Raw genomic sequence first — 18651 nt, forward strand, 5'->3', positions numbered from 1 at the left:
TCATACTGGGGAATAATATTAATATTATTATGTCCTATTGGGGACATAATTTTAAATTCTGAGCAATTCAATAGTTTTTTTTATAGAGGACGTCTGACATTGATTGAAAACGGTTAACAGATTGCAGAATGGGTACAATACAGTACAGCTCAATACACACAATTGTTAAGGGGATGCAGACCAGAGAAAGACCTTCGTGAGAGACCAACAAAGTGAGGTATGTAATACATTTCGAATCAAATTGTGGTCGGTTAGATCTAACGTTAATATCACGTTATCCATCTAATAGATAGCAAGCTCACCTGACGTCGGTATGGCTTGCGAAATACAATCTTATAGTAAGAAACAAAACACAAGTTGAACATAGTTTTGAACGTTTTATTACAATAGTATTTAGGTCGGACCGTCGGATAGATCTAACGTTAATATCACGTTAACCATCTAAAGCTCATCTGTGACGTCGTTATGGTTAATACAGTGCGAAATACAATCTTATATAGTAACAAAACAATACACAAATTGAACAACGTTTTATTACAATAGTATTTACTGTCTCATGTTGTGTATAATCCAGCTAGCGTTCCAGTCAGATCCATTCTCCGTTGTTCTTGTTGACAATTTTGGGGTCCCGAAATCCCGTTTCTGTATCCTGATTGGTTTATCAGCTAGAGGTGTCCAAAGATATGCATGAGCAAACATTTAATTTAAATGTAAGATTACGAACACCGATGACCAACAGACGGCTGGCCAACAAACTCAACATATTAACTAGATATCACACACAAAGAATTGTGTAGTCTGCCAACATGGATCAATCAAGTTCACTTTAGACAGACTCGGCCTCCCATCTAATTGTCCAATTCAACCCTCCCCTGTCTTCGAACGTTGTTTCTTGCCTCCCACAAGCCGGCTGCAATGTGGACTAAGTCATACATAGCACGAGTCCCCTCCGATACTCGAGGTAACAGCCGTCGCATCTTTTCACCTGCGCGGCTCGATCTTTCAGCGTCGGGGGTCTGGGCTTTGGAGGGGCCCCGCCCCCGTTGCTTTTTGATTCTACTGCGCAGGCGCACCAACCGACCTGTAGGAGTCGCTGTCCACAACGCCCGATCCCCACCCTTCAGTTTCCCTCCCCGTAATACGGCCAATGTGTATTACTGTGGACGACCAGCTAAACTGAAAGCAATGTGGAGAGCGGGGCTCGAACAGGAGGCATCCTGTTCGAGCCCAGTCTCCAGCATTCGTTGCGAGCACCTTGCCCACTGCGCCATGTAGCCGCCCAATTCATCATAACATATGACATACATGACATACAGATATGCAATCTGTTAATACAATTTTCAATCAATCAATCAAGACCCACTTCGCGGGCACTGCATTCCGTTCTCAGAATGGAGGCTATATATGCAGAGATATTCAGACTCTAGATCTATTTGCAGAGCCATATGAGATGAGGCAACCTGTGCGATTGGCTCTTGACAACGCACAGTCGTTCAGTATATTGACAAAGCCTACAGTACTTTGCTGGAACGATTCACTTTGCACGTACTGTATACAGTACGTGTGTATGCGTGCACTGGGGGAGGTGGCCAGAAGCGCGCAACTAGCCAACTACTATTATATTACTACTATATTAATACAGTCTATTCCATTATATAGCTATAGGTGCTGTATGATGACAATACATTTGATTCCTATCTAATTTTGATCCATCGCAAAGCCTTCCAGCACTTGAATACAGCCGGGGGATCCGCTCTATAAAATGCAGACCCACGGCTCTCGTATTATAATGAGCCCGCAAGGCGTGTCTCTGTATGCAAATTACTTGCGAGAGAACGCACATCCAGTTTAGAATGAGTGGAATTCACCATTCAAAAAACCTGGGTAAGAACAGATTTGGACTTTAAGAACGGCTTGATGAATGTGGCGGTGGCTTTTCTTATTGTTCTCTTAACAGAATATAAGAAAAATAATAAGATTGGGATGTAATTGGACCCCTATTACTTGACATGATTTTATACTCAATCAAAGAGGGGAACGTCTCCAGGGACGTTAATACGGCACTTATAACTGTCCTCCTTAAAAAAGACAAAGACCCCACCGAATGTGGTAGTTACAGTATAGACCCTTAAGCCTCCTCGGAACCGATATTAAGCTGTACGCTAAGGTACTAGCCATCAGACTTCAAAAGCATATGACATCTTTAGTTCATCCTGATCAGACAGGCTTCATAAGAGGCCGCCTGATCACAGATAATATTAGACGGTTACTGCATGTGATAGAAGCCAGCAAAGAAGCTGTACCTCCTGTAGCGGTATTATCCTTGGATGCGATGAAGGCCTTAATAGGTTGGAATGGTCTTATTTATGGGCAGTACTTGGAAGGATGGGGTTAGGAGATGGATTTATTAATATAATCAAAGTACTATACACAGTCGGCCATGATTATAACAGATAAATTCACCTCCCCAAACGTCCCTGTGTCGCGTTCGTCCAGACAGGGTTGTCCTCTTAGTCCCGGACTGTTTGCGCTATCTCTAGAACCTTTGGCACAGTATATAAGACAATCCCAATCCATAGAGCCAATTTCAATTAAGGGCACACAGCATCATATCAGTTTATATGCGGACGATGTAATAATGTTCATGCAAAACCCTACCACCTCACTACCTCATCTTCTCAAGGTAATAGATGATTTTGGCAATCTATCGGGATTTAAGATAAACTGGCCAAAATCGGCCTTCCTTCCACTTAATGTGACTGCGAAGGCTACCTCACTCCCAGTAAATATACCAATGGTAGAACACTTTAGATGTCTTGGAGTTGAAATATTCCCCACTATTTGCCAACCGGTGAAGTATAATTATACCGGATTCCTAGATAGGATCACAAACGACTTCGGCAGGTGGTCAAAACTAAAAAACTCAGTACAGGCCCGAGCATCAATAGTTAAGATGGCTGTTTTGCCTAGAATCAACTTTGTCAGCTCAATGTTGTCGTTACCCCCACCCCCCCCCCCCCCCCCCCTGTTGGTTACTGGCAACAATTACAATCCGCCGCATATAAATTTATTTGGAACAACAAACCTCCATGAATAAAAAGATCCACTGCACAGAGAAATAAAGCCGACGGGTTTAGCATTCCCAGACTTCAGCTACTATTTTAAAGCGTTCTCTTTAAGACCACTGATCACCTGGTTTGATTCTCAATTCGACCGGGGTTTTTGCAGCTTTAAAGATATATCTAACAAATTTAACCTCACCAAATCCTTTTTATTTCTATCTACAATTAAGAGCAGCTTTAAGGGCTCATGGAGTCCCATTAAAGGTGCCACTTGAGCACCACAGATATCACAAATTATTTTATGAAAAGGAGACATCGAGAGGCTTCGTCTCTGATTTTTATCGTCACTTACTTACATCTTCGTATGAAGTCCTTCCTCTAGACTTAGTCTGGAGAGAAGGATATACCAAACTTGGAAGTAGATTTTGATTGGGATGAAGTTTGGGCAAACGTACGGTTGTCATCACGCAACCCGGATCATCAACAGATTAATCTTAATTTTATTCATAGGACTTACTTAACTCCTAGACGTTCTGCACCTAATGGGGCTCAAACAAGACTCTCGATGCTCCTTATGTTTAAACGGTGATATTGGTACATTTATGCATATGGATTGGGAATGCCCTCCTGTTAAGATATTCTGGGAAGCAGTAACCACGCAATTATCAGAATTTTTATTTCTGACCATACCTGTACTGCCTTCTGTATTGTTGTTGAATGATGTTTCTCAGTTAGCAGCCTCTATACAGGTAAAGAGACTAATTTTGTCCGGTCTTACGGCTGCTAAAAAGCTGATAGCATCACGCTGGATTCAACCGGATAAAATGTGCCGGAAGGTATGGGTTCTTACCTATCTCGATGTGATTTATCTAGAGATATCTACCGCAGGAATTTTAGGTGTTAATGAAGCCAGCATAGCAATCTGGTTAGATGTGGTGGAGAGGATAAAGGATAGCATATGAATTTGTAATTCCTGGTGTTAAACGAAATAATGGATGGATTGTCCAAGAGGGGGTCCTGAGGGGGGGGGGGGGGGGGGGGGAAGCGAGAGCAAGAGAGCATATGTATTGTATTAATCTACATTTATTTTGATTTAAGTACTGGACTGTAATTATTGTTATTATTATGTCAATCATAGTCCTGTGATTTATTGTGGATTTCTACTGTTAATGTATTGTGTGTCTGGTTTTATGTAAAAAAAAGGGTAAATAAAAAACATTTGTTCAAAAAAAAAATAATAATAATAAGAGAGTATTTGTTGAATGAGGCCCACTAATAATGTTACGATGATGAAAAAGCACACATTTGGAAATATATACGGGAAATGTCAACCAAAACTGCCCAATGTGTCTTTTTTGGGGTATTTTCCTGCCTTTGGTCCGGTTTGCTTTCACACCTCAAACGAACAGCACCAGGGTTCAAACCGAGACTCAGGTTTTCAGGCGGACGAGAGTTCTCTTGTTTAGTCTGCACCAGAGTTGGAATGAGCTTCACACCACCCCAGACCAACTAGACTATCTGAGGCAACTGTGGACCAAAGAGCTCAGGTGTGAAAGCGACCAAAGGAGAAAGAGATAGAAAAAGCCAGAAGGGGGAGGGGGGTTGCAAACGAGGAGAGGACGAAGAGAGGGAGATATAGGAGAGGAGCCGTTAAACAAGAAAATAAATGTCAAACTGGACTGATGGATGGAGGGCAGACTTTCTGAGGAATGTGGCTTTCTCTTACGCTTGAATGATACACCTCAAAGAAGGAAGGACTGCTTCATTACAGTGGGCAAGATTTACTGGAGGAAGTTAATAGCGTTCTATTCCTTTGTCTCTCACCCACCCTCTCTCTCATCCCTCTTTCTTTTCTTTCTTTCTTTCTTTCTTTCTTTCTTCTCCCTCTCTCTCTCTCTCTCTCTCTTTCTTCTTTCTTTCTTTCTTTCTTTCTTTCTTTCTTCTTTCTTTCTTTCTTTCTTTCTTTCTTTCTTTCTTTCTTTCTTTCTTTCTTTCTTTCTTTCTTTCTTTCTTTCTTTCTTTCTTTCTTTCTTTCTTTCTTTCTTTCTTTCTTTCTTTCTTTCTTTCTTTCTTTCTTTCTTTCTTTCTTTCTTTCTTCTTTCTTTCGTTCATTCTCTCTCTCGTTTATTCTCTCTCTCTCTCTCTCTTTCGGTCTCTCTCTCTCTCTCTCCCTCTTTATCTCCATCCCTCCCTCTCTGGCTAATTTCCAATTTGCAGCCAATGAAGATCCATCCTGTGCAAGACATGTTTCAGTGGACAGCCTGCACAGGGAGCACACCTCAGCTCTAGAAACACAGTGTCAGTATGTTTCAGTGGACAGCCTGCACAGGGAGCACACCTCAGCTCTAGAAACACAGTGTCAGTATGTTTCAGTGGACAGCCTGCACAGGGAGCACACCTCAGCTCTAGAAAAACAGTGTCAGTATGTTTCAGTGGACAGCCTGCACAGGGAGCACATCTCAGCTCTAGAAACACAGTGGCAGTATGTTTCAGTGGACAGCCTGCACAGGGAGCACACCTCAGCTCTAGAAACACAGTGTCAGTATGTTTCAGTGGACAGCCTGCACAGGGAGCACACCTCAGCTCTAGAAACACAGTGTCAGTATGTTTCAGTGGACAGCCTGCACAGGGAGCACACCTCAGCTCTAGAAACACAGTGTCAGTATGTTTCAGACAGTGGACAGCCTGCACAGGGAGCACACCTCAGCTCTAGAAACACAGTGTCAGTATGTTTCAGACAGTGGACAGCCTGCACAGGGAGCACACCTCAGCTCTAGAAACACAGTGGCAGTATGTTTCAGTGGACAGCCTGCACAGGGAGCACACCTCAGCTCTAGAAACACAGTGTCAGTATGTTTCAGTGGACAGCCTGCACAGGGAGCACACCTCAGCTCTAGAAATACAGTGTCAGTATGTGTGGAGTTGTTTAACTTAAAGGGGAACTATCTTATAAATGGCCTTTTTCAGTGTTTAGCATTGTTTCCTAGCTATGTGGACTTATATTAATATGATCTATGTCTCTAATTCTCATATTGGCGCATTCTTCCAATTCTCCTCTCACAATATTCACCCTCACTGAACTGAGTCATCTGAAAATGTGATGATTTGTGAAAGACACCGCTGCATGATAATCGTCATGCCCCGCAGCGGTTTACCACTGTGGCTGGAGCCCAGGCTCAAAACGGCTTAAGATCTTGAGGTAGAAAAATGCTGTTTTTGAAGACTTGATTAGAAATACAAAACAATGAATTAAAAAAAATATATAATTTTACAGAGGTGTTCCATAGACTCACAGGAATTGTGTAAAAGTGCCCAAATAGTGAAAGAAATTGTAAAATAGTTCCCCTTTAACTGTTACGATCACACCTCCTATAACACACGTCCACACACCTCCACTGTGCCTTGTTCAAGAGCGCTTTAATGTACCTGTCAAACCTTACATCTCTCCATATACCTCCTCTCCATTCTACACCTCTTCATCTCTCCTCTTCTTCTCCTTCTCAGTCTCCTCTCACACAGGAACCACCGGGAGGATCTGACGGAGATCCACGGGAGAGATATAACCCCCCCCCCCCCCCCTCCCACACACACACACACACACACACACACACACACACACACACAATCTCTTCATCTCTTTACCACACACCTGTCATCAGTCCCAGCACTGTATTTCCTACTACTACTGCCTTGTTTCATTATAGCTTGCTGTACCAGGATCAGAATGACTTGATTCGCCAGTGTACTAGGAACATGCCAGAATATGACCTATATGCGCAAGAACATATTCCACAATATTCCACATTCTAACAAGACAACACAACACACAATGACACATATACAGAGCACATCTCACACAATACAAAGGCAACACACTATTCAACAAACGTAACATATACAGTATATTGCATACAAGCTATGCACATCAAAAGTCTAATTTATTTATTTTTCTATAAAGTATTCTCTCCCGCCATCCTCAAGCAGAGCCCCCTATTGCTCACGCCGGCTTCCCCTCTCACTCTTATTCCACCCATTCTTCCAGGATAGTGGCAGCGTCCACTCCAGTGGTCTCCCCAAATCCATAATCAAACACCTGGGAAGATGGTCATCGAAGGCATATAACACCAACATAAGACGCCCACCACACACACTCTTAACACCCAAACAGGCACAGCTCTCAATTCCAGCATCCGGACCCTAACCTACACCATGGTCAGATGGATACTACAAGGTGCCTCAATCAGTAACATAGTTATAAATGCATTGTCCTGCCCTGATCAGCCGGTTCTCGGATCCACAAATGTAACTCTCCTCATGGGGCAACCTGATCATTGCTTCAAAGGGGTTTTGGGGGTGTCAGCTCAACTTGGGTTTTGACAACCTAGGGTTGGCATCACCCTCAGGGTATGTGACTTATCTGGATCCACCGCCACAGGTTTCAAAGCTTCAACAGCCCTGGTCAGGGCTTCAACAGGGTGAGCCAGCTAACATGGGCTTCAACAGCCCTGGTCTGCACTACCTTCAGGGTGAGCCAGCTAACATGGGCTTCAACAGGCCTGGCCTGCACTACCTTCAGGGTGAGCCAGCTAACATGGGCTTCGACAGGCCTGGCCTGCACTACCTTCAGGGTGAGCCAGCTAACATGGGCTTCAACAGGCCTGGTCTGCACTACCTTCAGGGTGAGCCAGCTAACATGGGCTTCAACAGGCCTGGCCTGCACTACCTTCAGGGTGAGCCAGCTAACATGGGCTTCAACAGGCCTGGTCTGCACTACCTTCAGGGTGAGCCAGCTAACATGGGCTTCAACAGGCCTGGTCTGCACTACCTTCAGGGTGAGCCAGCTAACATGGGCTTCAACAGCCTGGGTCTGCACTACCTTCAGGGTGAGCCAGCTAACATGGGCTTCAACAGCCTGGGTCTGCACTACCTTCAGGGTGAGCCAGCTAACATGGGCTTCAACAGCCTTGGTCTGGCACTACCCTGCCATACATACGCCAAATCAGCCTTCATAACATCATTGCATAAACTGCTGGCAGTTGATAACTAAAAAAAGGTCAAACTCGTGAATGAAAACCGAAGGGTGACAAATGCATTTTTAGAAATGGCTGTGTCCGAAAGATCTGGAAAGCATATTTCCCATCTAACTCTTCCAAGAACATTATGCAAATATACACAACATTTAGATGATTGGATTCTGAATTGCAGCCTTAAATGCACTGAAGCTTGGTAGGTAAGCAAGCTCATCTTCCCTGCCCATCTCCTTTAAATGAGATTATCCTTGATTGGAATCTCTCTACCTCTCTCTCCATTTATCTTAAACCTCATACCTCTCGTTCACCCCATTCTCTCTCCCCTCCCTCCCTCCCCCTCTCTATCCCACCCATCCCTGTCTTCATCTCCCCCTCTCAGTTCACCTGCCACTCTGATCCTCTTCCATCCCTCCCTCCCTTCCCTCCATCTCTCTCTTGTTTCCTTCTTATTTGCACTCCCTTTATCTCTTCATGTCTCTCTTCCCCTCTCTCTCTCTCTCTCTCTCTCTCTCTCTCTCTCTCTCTCACCCCCCCCTCTCTCTCTTAACCCTCAATCTGATCAATCTCAATCCTCAGTCTGATAGCATCAGAGGATGAAACAGTGTGTCCCTCTCTGCAGTTTATGATACAAACAACACAATAATATCAGGCCATTAATCGTTTTTCTTCCTCGTGACACAATGCTGGAGGGCAGAAAACGTCCAACTGTAATCCAACTAAATTTTTACACAAACACCATGTGTAACCAAGCTACAGTACATTTGTCAAGAAATGTAATGACTTGATGTTGCCCCTATTGACCTTGTTCATAGTGTACCACTACACACACACAAACACACGTAAACACACGTAAACACACACAAACACACACACACACACACACACACGACACACATCATGATATTCTAGTCTAGACAGCCTAGAGCCCTAGACAGACATACTAGGACCGAATCATGATGTCACCAAGGGTCAAAACCTGGATCTGTTCCGACAGGCAGTACCAATGATCTGTTGTAGGAGATGGATACTGCAACGTCATGAGAATGCTAAAAAAGACGACACTCTAATCTCACTGGCAACTGATGCAATGAAATGAAACTGCAATGAAAAAAAATGATGAGAAACTATGATGAAAAATCTCCACGCTCACTCGGCCCATTAATTAAAGGAAAATCTCTTATGCTGCAGTTTTATCCATAAGTCATGAATAAAACCATTAATGTCTTTATTTTTCCCAGGCCCGTAACAACTCCCAGCAATGCTGGATCCAACAGAAAGTCAAGCCTCTTATAAGCAAGAAACTCACCCGTGGTCAGGGATGCCGTGACGGGCTCTGACGTGACCTCTCCCTGTATTGTGATCAGGCTGACGGTGTACTCGGTGGATGGCAGCAGCCCCTGCACCCTGCATCTCGTTCTTGACCCCTCCAGAGTCATTTTAGAGGTGTCGGTTTTGTCCGCCGAGCTGTAGCTGAGGATGAAGAGGTCGGCGGGTGGAGCCGGAGCGCTCCAGGCCACCGCCACTGAGTCTGAAGTCACCTCCGACAGGTAGAGGTGGGTCACGGGCCGGAATCCTGGAAGGAACGCACAAGGGTTCAAGGGTCACCGATTGTAAAAGACGCATGTATGAAGCAAAGGACTGACAGTGAACAGATGTATTGATGGATGCAGCATATTGGATTGGTCAATTCAAAGGAAGGTCACAAGAAGAATACCGGCTAAAATAAATGACAGCTGATGTCATGGTGCAGATTAAAGAATTATCAATGGGTGGATGGATGGATGTAGCTATGGATGGAGTTAATGGAAGTTTCAAGTTTCTTTAATAGTTGTCATACAGAAGTACAGAATACTTTCATACAAAATGCTTCTTACTGTTACGCTCCAGAGACTGTGCTAGACAAGATAGTATCAAATAACATAGTATAGCATGTAATTTAGAAGTAGAAAATGAGGTCACAGTGTTCAGTATAGACATATGTACAATGTTCGATGCAGAATAGACGTAACTGAGTTACCATATAATATACAATACTATGCAGTGTACTAATGTACAGTACTATATAGTGCAAAGCAGAAATGGGATGAGGTACAATTTAGGTACAATTTACAGTAAGGTGTACGAGTTGTAGTGCAATCCTTCATCAATAAATATAAAGTGTGGGGAGTGGGTGCTACAGTGTGTTTGTTTAAAGTGGGTGTGTGCTATAAAGTGTGTGGAGTGGGTGCTACAGTGTGTTTGTTTAAAGTGAGTGTGTGCGTGTGGATGTGTGTGCTATGTGCGTTTGGTGGTTGTTGTTGTGTAGTGTTCATTGTTCGTTTAGCAGCCTGATGGCCTGGGGATAGAAGCTTCTTCTGAGTCTTTCTGTGCTCGCCTTGAGACTCCTGTATCGCTTGCCTGACCGCAGCAGTTCAAAGAGGCAGTTGTTCGGGTGACTGGAGTCTTTAATTATTCTCTTAGCCTTGCCCTTGCAACGCTTGTTGTAAATGTTCTGGAGGGTGGGGAGCCCCCCTCCAATTGTGCGTTCGGCTGAACGTGTCACTCTTTGTAGTCTGCTTCGGTCTTGTGCAGTGCTATTCCCAAACCAGGAGGTGACGTTGCCAGTCAAGATGCTCTCTATTGTACATGAGTAGAAGTTCTTAAGGATCTTCTGACTGACTTGGAACTTCCTTAGGCGCCTGAGGAAGTAGAGGCGTTGTCGTGCCTTCTTCACAACACTGTCAATGTGTGTGGTCCATGTCAAGTCCTCGGATATGTAGGCTCCGAGGTACTTAAAGCTGTTGACTCTCTCAACCGGTGCCCCGTCGATGCTGAGGGGGCTGTAGTCATTGACCCCCGACCTCCTGAAGTCCACAATCATCTCCTTTGTTTTGCTGACGTTCAGGGAGAGGCTGTTTTCCTGGCACCATCCCGCCAGGACCTTGACCTCTTCCAGGTAGGCCCTCTCGTCGTTGGCAGAGATCAGGCCCACCACCACTGTGTCGTCAGCAAATTTGATGATTGTATTGCTACTCCGCTGAGCCACACAGTCGTGTGTGTACAGGGAGTAGAGGAGGGGACTCAGAACACAGCCCTGGGGGGCCCCTATGTTGAGGGTGGTGGATGAGGAGGTGCAGTTGCCTGCTCTCACCACCTGGGGTCTGCCAGTCAGGAAGTCCAAGACCCACTGGCAGAGGTCATAGTTCAAGCCCAGGTCCCTGAGCTTGGCTATGAGTATGGAGGGGACTATGGTATTGAATGCCGAGCTGTAGTCGATGAATAGCATTCTCACATAGTTCCCCTGCCTCTTGTCCAGGTGTGATGCTGCTGTGTGCAGCACATGGGCTATGGCGTCCTCCGTGGACCTGTTGGGGCGGTATGCAAATTGCAGGGGGTCCATGTTGATGGGGAGGGAGGAGCAGATGTAGCCCTTTACTAGCTTCTCAAAGCACTTCATGGCTATGGAGGTGAGAGCTACAGGGCGGTAGTCGTTGAGGTAAGCAGGCTTGGATTTTTTGGGTACAGGGATAATAGTGGACTTCTTCAGGCAGGTGGGGATGACAGCCTGTTCTAAGGACAGGTTAAATATGTCAGTGAATACCAGGGCCAGTTGGTCGGCACAGACTTTTAGGACGCGGCCGGGGATGCCGTCCGGACCTGCTGCCTTCCTGATATTCACTTTTTTAAAGGTCCGCCTCACCTCATGCTCTGTTACCCTGAACACTGAGTCTCCATCAGCAGCAGACCCCCCCCCCCCCATTGCCGTGGCTTGTGGGCTGGTGTTGTTATTACCAGCATCAAACCTCGCATAGAAGGTATTGAGGTAATTTGCTAAGGAGATGTCACTGTTCAGTTTGAGGGAGGCGCCTTTGTAGTCTGTCATCGTTTTGAGCCCCTGCCACATAGCTCTAGAGTCAGCCTGTTCAAACTGGAGTTCAATTTTATCCTTGTAGCGCCGTTTGGCCTCTGTCACTGTCCTCCTTACGTTGTATCGCGCCACCTTGTGGTCATTCATGTTGCCTGCCACTAGGCCGTCGTTGTATGCTTTGGTGCGCGCTCTCAGAGCTTCACGGACGGATTTGTCTACCCAGGGTTTTTGATTTGGGTAAACTCTCATTATGGTAGTGGGGATTGTTTCTTCCACCAAAGTACGAACATAGTCCAGCACTGTCTCCGTGTAGACATGAATGTTATCTGTGTCGCGGAACACGCTCCAGTCTGTGCAGTCAAACGCAGCCTGGAGTGTCTCCTCTGACGTCAAATCCCATTTCTGCACCTCTCGCGAGACTACGGGAGTGCTTTTGATTCTCTGTTTGTACTTTGGTGAAAGGAAAATGGACGCGTGATCTGACTTACCAAAGCCACTAGCAGAATGAGCCTTGTATCCACCCTTGAATTGCGTGTAACAGTGGTCTAGGATGTTACCGCCTCTGGTGTTACAAGTCACATGCTGATAGAAGTCAGGTAATACCTTTCTCAGATTGGCGCTATTGAAATCACCCACCACTATGATGGCGGCGTTAACGTTCGCTGCCTGGAGTTTGTTTACCTCGTCGTGGAGCCTGGAGAGCGCGGCACTATTGCTGGCTTGCGGTGGAATATACACTCCTACAAGGATGATCGCCGTTAACTCCCTCGGGAGGAAGAAAGGACGACACTTGATGGTTATATATTCCAGGTCTGGGCAGCAGTGGTTCGATAATTCGTTCACGTTAGCTGGATCGCTCCAATTGTTGTTAAACATGAAGGCAATACCTCCTCCACGTTGTTTGCCGGACAATGCTGATCTGTCCTTGCGGTGGATGAAGAAGTGGTCGGCCGGTTGTATGGCGTGGTCTGGGACGTCCGGCGTCAACCACGTCTCGGTGAAGCAGAGAACGTTACAGTCTCTAACGTCTCTTTGGTATTGAATCCTTCCTCGGATGTCATCCAGTTTATTGTCAATTGATTGTACATTGGCTAGCAATATACTGGGTAGTGGCGTTCGGTGTCGTCTGGATCTCAGCCTGTTACGGATCCCAGCTCTCTTCCCTCGCCGCCTGGTGATTCCTTTGTTCCATTGCTGCGGTTCGGAAAGCTGATTCAGGGAGTAATCCAATCGGTAAGTTTCCCGTAATCCGATGTCTATAAGTGACTGACGGTCATACACATTAAATGCACCTACTGTTGGTACAGACAAAACTCTTAAAACTATAAATATTAACAAAAGTAAGCACAATCTCAACGGAGCGAACAGACAGGCGACCGGGCATAGCGGCGCCATCTTTTTGGTTGGAACAAAGGTGCAGTGATTGATAAGGGAAGCCAAAGGGAGATTAAAACCAGTAACAAAGGAATTATACTGTATATTGTTACAGCGATGGGATAATTAATATGTATGGATGGATCCATGTGTAATCAATGGCTAGATATGTGGATGGAAGCCATTAACTAATCGTCATCCTGGTGCATCACTGGTGTTCAGTCAAAAACAACAAGTAGAGAAGAAATGGTCAGGATCAAAGAAGAAGAAGATGATGATGATGATGATGATGATGATGATGATGATGGTGATGATGATGATGATGATGATGATGATGATGATGATGATGATGATCGTGGTGGTGGTGATGATGATGATAATGATGATAATGATGATAATGCCGACAACTGTATTTGGTCGTGGTGATGATGATGGTGATGATGATGATGATGATGATGATCGTGGTGGTGGTGGTGATGATGATGATGATGATGATGATGATGATGATCGTGGTGGTGGTGGTGATGATGATGATGATGATGATGATGATGATGATGATGATCGTGGTGGTGGTGGTGATGATGATGATGATGATGATGATGATGATGATGATGATGATCGTGGTGGTGGTGGTGATGATGATGATGATAATGCCGACAACTGTATCAGGTGGTGTTGAAGATGATGATGACTGCAGTGGTGGTGATGTTGATGTGATGATGATGATTAGGGTGGTGGTGATGATGATTATTATGAAGGCTGTAGTTGTCTATCTAATCTAATCTAAATCTAATCTAAACTAACTAGTGGGGAACGCCTTGGTGAACAGGTACGTCTTGAGAGCTGTTTTGAAAGTGTCCAGTGTCCATGATGATGATGATGATGATGATGATGATGCTTGTGGTGGTGATGATGATGATGATTGTGGTGGTGGTGGTGATGATGATGATGATGATTGTGGTGGTGGTGATGATGATGATGATGATGATGATGATGATGATTATGATTGTGGTGGTGGTGATGATGATGATGATGATGATGATGATGATGATTGTGGTGGTGGTGATGATGATGATGATGATGATGATGATGATGATGATGATGATTGTGGTGGTGGTGGTGATGATGATGATGATGATGATGATTGTGGTGGTGGTGGTGATGATGATGATGATGATTGTGGTGGTGATGATGATGATGATGATGATGATGATGATTGTGGTGGTGGTGATGATGATGATGATGATTGTGGTGGTGGTGGTGATGATGATGATGATTGTGGTGGTGGTGGTGATGATGATGATGATGATGATGATGATGATGATGATGATGATGATGATTGTGGTGGTGGTGGTGATGATGATGATGATGATGATGATTGTGGTGGTGGTGGTGGTGATGATGATGATGATGATGATGATTGTGGTGGTGGTGATGATGATGGTGATGATGATGATGATGATGATGATGATGATGATGATGATGATGATGGTGATGATGCTGATGATGATGATGATGATGATGATGATGCTGATGATGATGATGATGATGATGATGATGATGATGATGATGATGATGATGATGGTGGTGGTGGTGGTGGTGATGATGATGATGGTGATGATGCTGATGATGATGATGATGATGATGATGCTGATGATGATGATGATGATGATGATGATGATGATGATGATGATGATGATTGTGGTGGTGGTGGTGATGATGATGATGGTGATGATGCTGATGATGATGATGATGATGATGCTGCTGATGATGATGATGATGATGATGATGATGATGATGATGATGATGATGATGATGATGATGATGATGATGATTGTGGTGGTGGTTGAATACGGGAAAGCATGGATAATGAGATGGACACAGATATTTTATTACACATACAAATTTTTTTTCTCCAAATAATACTATTAATATATTATATTAATAGTATTATTTGGATAATTTTTTTTATATATGTTATGAGCTCCATTGACGCAGCACTCTCCACCTAGGATTTGTTCACTGTCAAAAACTACCTGTAGGACTGCCATCAAAAACGACCTGTAGAACTGCCCTGTCTCTTCGATTAGACCCAAGGAAATATTAGTAATCATATTTTGAAAGCTGTACATCAAAAGAGAGAAAGAAAAAGGCAGGCGTTTTCTCATGTTTCTCTATCTCAGCTGCTCCATGACGAGCAAGCTCTCCCTTACATTTTCAAAAGCCTAGACTAGAGAAAGCTTGCGCTTGTCTTAAATCATCATCACGAGTTATGCATGTGGAATTAATTTGACTTATTATGTGCATGTGCACGCATTTGGAGACCTATTTCAGAACCCGAGACGCACAGCCTCTCTGCTCCTACTTTACTGCACTAAGAGCAGCCTTCACTGATGCCAATTCCAGGAATATGATTTATAGATAGCCTATCTGTTCAAAGGTTGTCCTGGGATGACAAATACATATGCAGTTACTGGTAACGGAAGTACTACATAAAAACGTAATGCAATGCTTTTGTTTTCCAGGCATACACCTTTCTAAATATTATTAAAAACATGTCCACTACTCCAAATCAAGAACAAAGTATCTTTTGACAGCAGACATGATGGTCAGTTTAAAGATCAGACACGGAAAACTATGTTATTGGAACCAGGGCGGTATCTGCTCCTCATTCCTCATTTATGGAAAACAGCCCACAAATGACATATTTAGGCTATTTATCATTCTTCTGTCTGAATAAGTCGTGAGATTATAGACTTTAGAAACAAAATCTTGAACATGGGCCATTTTTTATTTGTATGAGAAACATGAGGATCTATAGAGCTGTTTTCTGAACATCACAGACATATTAGATTACATTAGGCCTACATTACATTCAACTTTATTGTCAGAGAACAACCATGCATTACCAGTCAGCCTGTGGGCGACAAAAAGATACACTTACAATTTTGACGGAGAGAAGATATACAATCATAAATCATAAATGGTTCCAAAAATATTTAATGTTTTGCAAAACTCTGCTTTAGAGGGTTAATCTAATGTTCATTTGTTAATTTGCTTATATCTGTTCCCATCTTGTATTGTACAATAATCGTTGCAAAAAAAACGCCCACCGACATTCTATCCAGATACAGTTACAGATACAGATCATTTTGTTGGTTGAACAAATAGATATACCGTAATTTTCGAACTATAAGCCGCGCCTTTTCCCCCATTTTTCAACCCTGCGGCTTATATAACGGTGCGGCTAATCTATGGATTTTTACAGCTAACGGCCACTAGGGGACCTCCTAAATCTATGGATTTTACAGGTTACAGTCCACCACCTTTAACTCTCACTCGCTCTTCTCTCACAGGCACACAGCTGCTGCACGTTAATGAATGGGAGCTTCCTCAAACAGCCATCTCTTTCCCGACAATCCCCTCTGTGCACAAACCCTTACATATGGTAAGTAAACATTAAAACACCTGCGGCTTATAGTCCAGTGCGGCTTATATATGTACACATCATTCAATTTAGCTGCTGCGGCTTATATTCAGGTGCGGCTTATAGTGCGAACATTACAGTAGATAATGCCGTCTCCACACGCCCCTAGTGTGGGAGTTTTTAGTGTGGATGGCATAACTGCGTGCCATAACAAGCCATGTTCAATGTCGCAGGCTCATTTTCAGTGCACAGCAAGGATCGTGAGAAGCAGCCTGTAACATCCAGATGGTTTCTGAGGTTAATGACATGAGTGTCACTGAGGTGGTCTCAATGATGTAGATACATTAGTGTAAGTTATTCATCAAGGGGGGTTGTGGTTAGGACCCCCAAGGTGGTTGTGAGTCAACACTTGAATATATAAGTAAATGACAAATGACTGACTGACTGACTGACTGACTGACCTGACTGACTGACTGACTGACTGACTGACTGACTGACTGACTGACTGACTGACTGACTGACTGACTGACTGACTGACTGACTGACTGACTGACTGACTGTGACTGACTGTCTGTATGTCTGTCTGGCTTGACAGGCTGGCTGACTGACCGACCGACCAACTGACCGACTGACTGACTGACAGGAGTGTTCAAGGGATTGCACCAGTTAATTACTCAGGTTCAAGTGAAGGAGATGCTGCCTCCACATTGGTGCCATGGGGATGGCTTCACCTCAGTGCAGACAGATGCTGCTAATATGGCTGGGTGAACAGTGTGCCTGGGTGAACGGCGTATGAGTGGACATTACAGATGATGACAGCTGATTAATGGTTCTCCATTCTGACATCCGATTCTCATCACTGTGTCTACTCTCTCTCTCTCTCTCTCCCACTCTCTATCTCTCTCTCTCTCTCTCTCTCTCTCTCTCTCTCTCTCTCTCTCTCTCTCTCTCTCTCTATCTCTCTCTCTCTCTCTCTCTCTCTCTCTGTAGGCTAGTAAGATGTTTTCGGTGTGCTGATTTTGAAGGAAACAATTTAAATTGAAAAGTATGATGATGATGAAGATGATGAAGACACATTTAGAATGTTTGTGTTGTCATGTTTGAAATGGTGTATAACCTTGAATACATAATTTGTTCAGTTGCTTATTCTACAAGCGTTGTACTCAAAGTAATCCAAAAGTAAGTGAAAATAAACAAATTACTTACTTATTAGAGTATTCCAATGCATTACATTACAGTGTTTGCAATTATACATGGGTTATCAGTAATCTGCAATTGATTTGCAGGTTGGAAGTATCCTTTCCAGCCCTGTTGATGATAATGATAACAACAGCAGCTATGGTAATAATTACAGTGAGGAAAGTTTAGAGAATGGTGATTGTTAGTAAGTGGATCTCAAACATCCTGTGGCCAAATTCCTTACATTGGGTTCCCAGTACAAGCAGGCCTGACCCCCATAGATAATTAAATAATTTTACCCATGATACCCTGGCCCAGGAATGTACTGACCACTGACTGAAATCTGACTCTCTCTCTCTCTCTCTCTCTCTCTCTCTCTCTCTCTCTCTCTCTCTCTCTCTCTCTCTCTCTCTCTCTCTCTCTCTCTCTCTCTCTCTCTCTCTCTCTCTCTCTCTCTACCTTTCTGCACTCCTAAGTTAACACACCCTCCCTCTTGAGCTCACTTTATACCACAATTGTATGTTACTAACTTTATGGATCCATGTTGTAATAAACAATCTCACTGAACTTATAGAATTGTCTCCTTTATATTTCTGATATTAATCTTTATTATCAATAATTAATAATCCGTGCCTCTCGGGACAACAAAGTGAATTCCACATTGATGTACATCATTACCAGGGCTGGACTGGGATCAAAAATCGGCCCTGGCATTTTTGGCCCAGACCGGCC

At 44.0% G+C, this 18651-nt stretch overlaps 1 protein-coding gene across 1 annotated transcript in view; it reads right to left on the reverse strand.

Annotated features, from left to right (window-relative positions):
- Positions 1-18651, reverse strand: part of tnr (tenascin R (restrictin, janusin)) — a gene marked incomplete at both ends in the record, with an annotated part of 302941 nt that overhangs the window by 175456 nt on the left and 108834 nt on the right. Inside the window, one exon of the mRNA XM_084327726.1 lies at positions 9399-9665. Coding sequence (XP_084183852.1) covers positions 9399-9665 — 267 coding nt within the window. The remainder of the gene's footprint in view (positions 1-9398; positions 9666-18651) is intronic.

Source organism: Notolepis coatsorum (genome assembly GCF_963971535.1).
Source record: "Notolepis coatsorum genome assembly, chromosome: 13".
Classification (NCBI taxonomy): Eukaryota; Metazoa; Chordata; class Actinopteri; order Aulopiformes; family Paralepididae; genus Notolepis; species Notolepis coatsorum.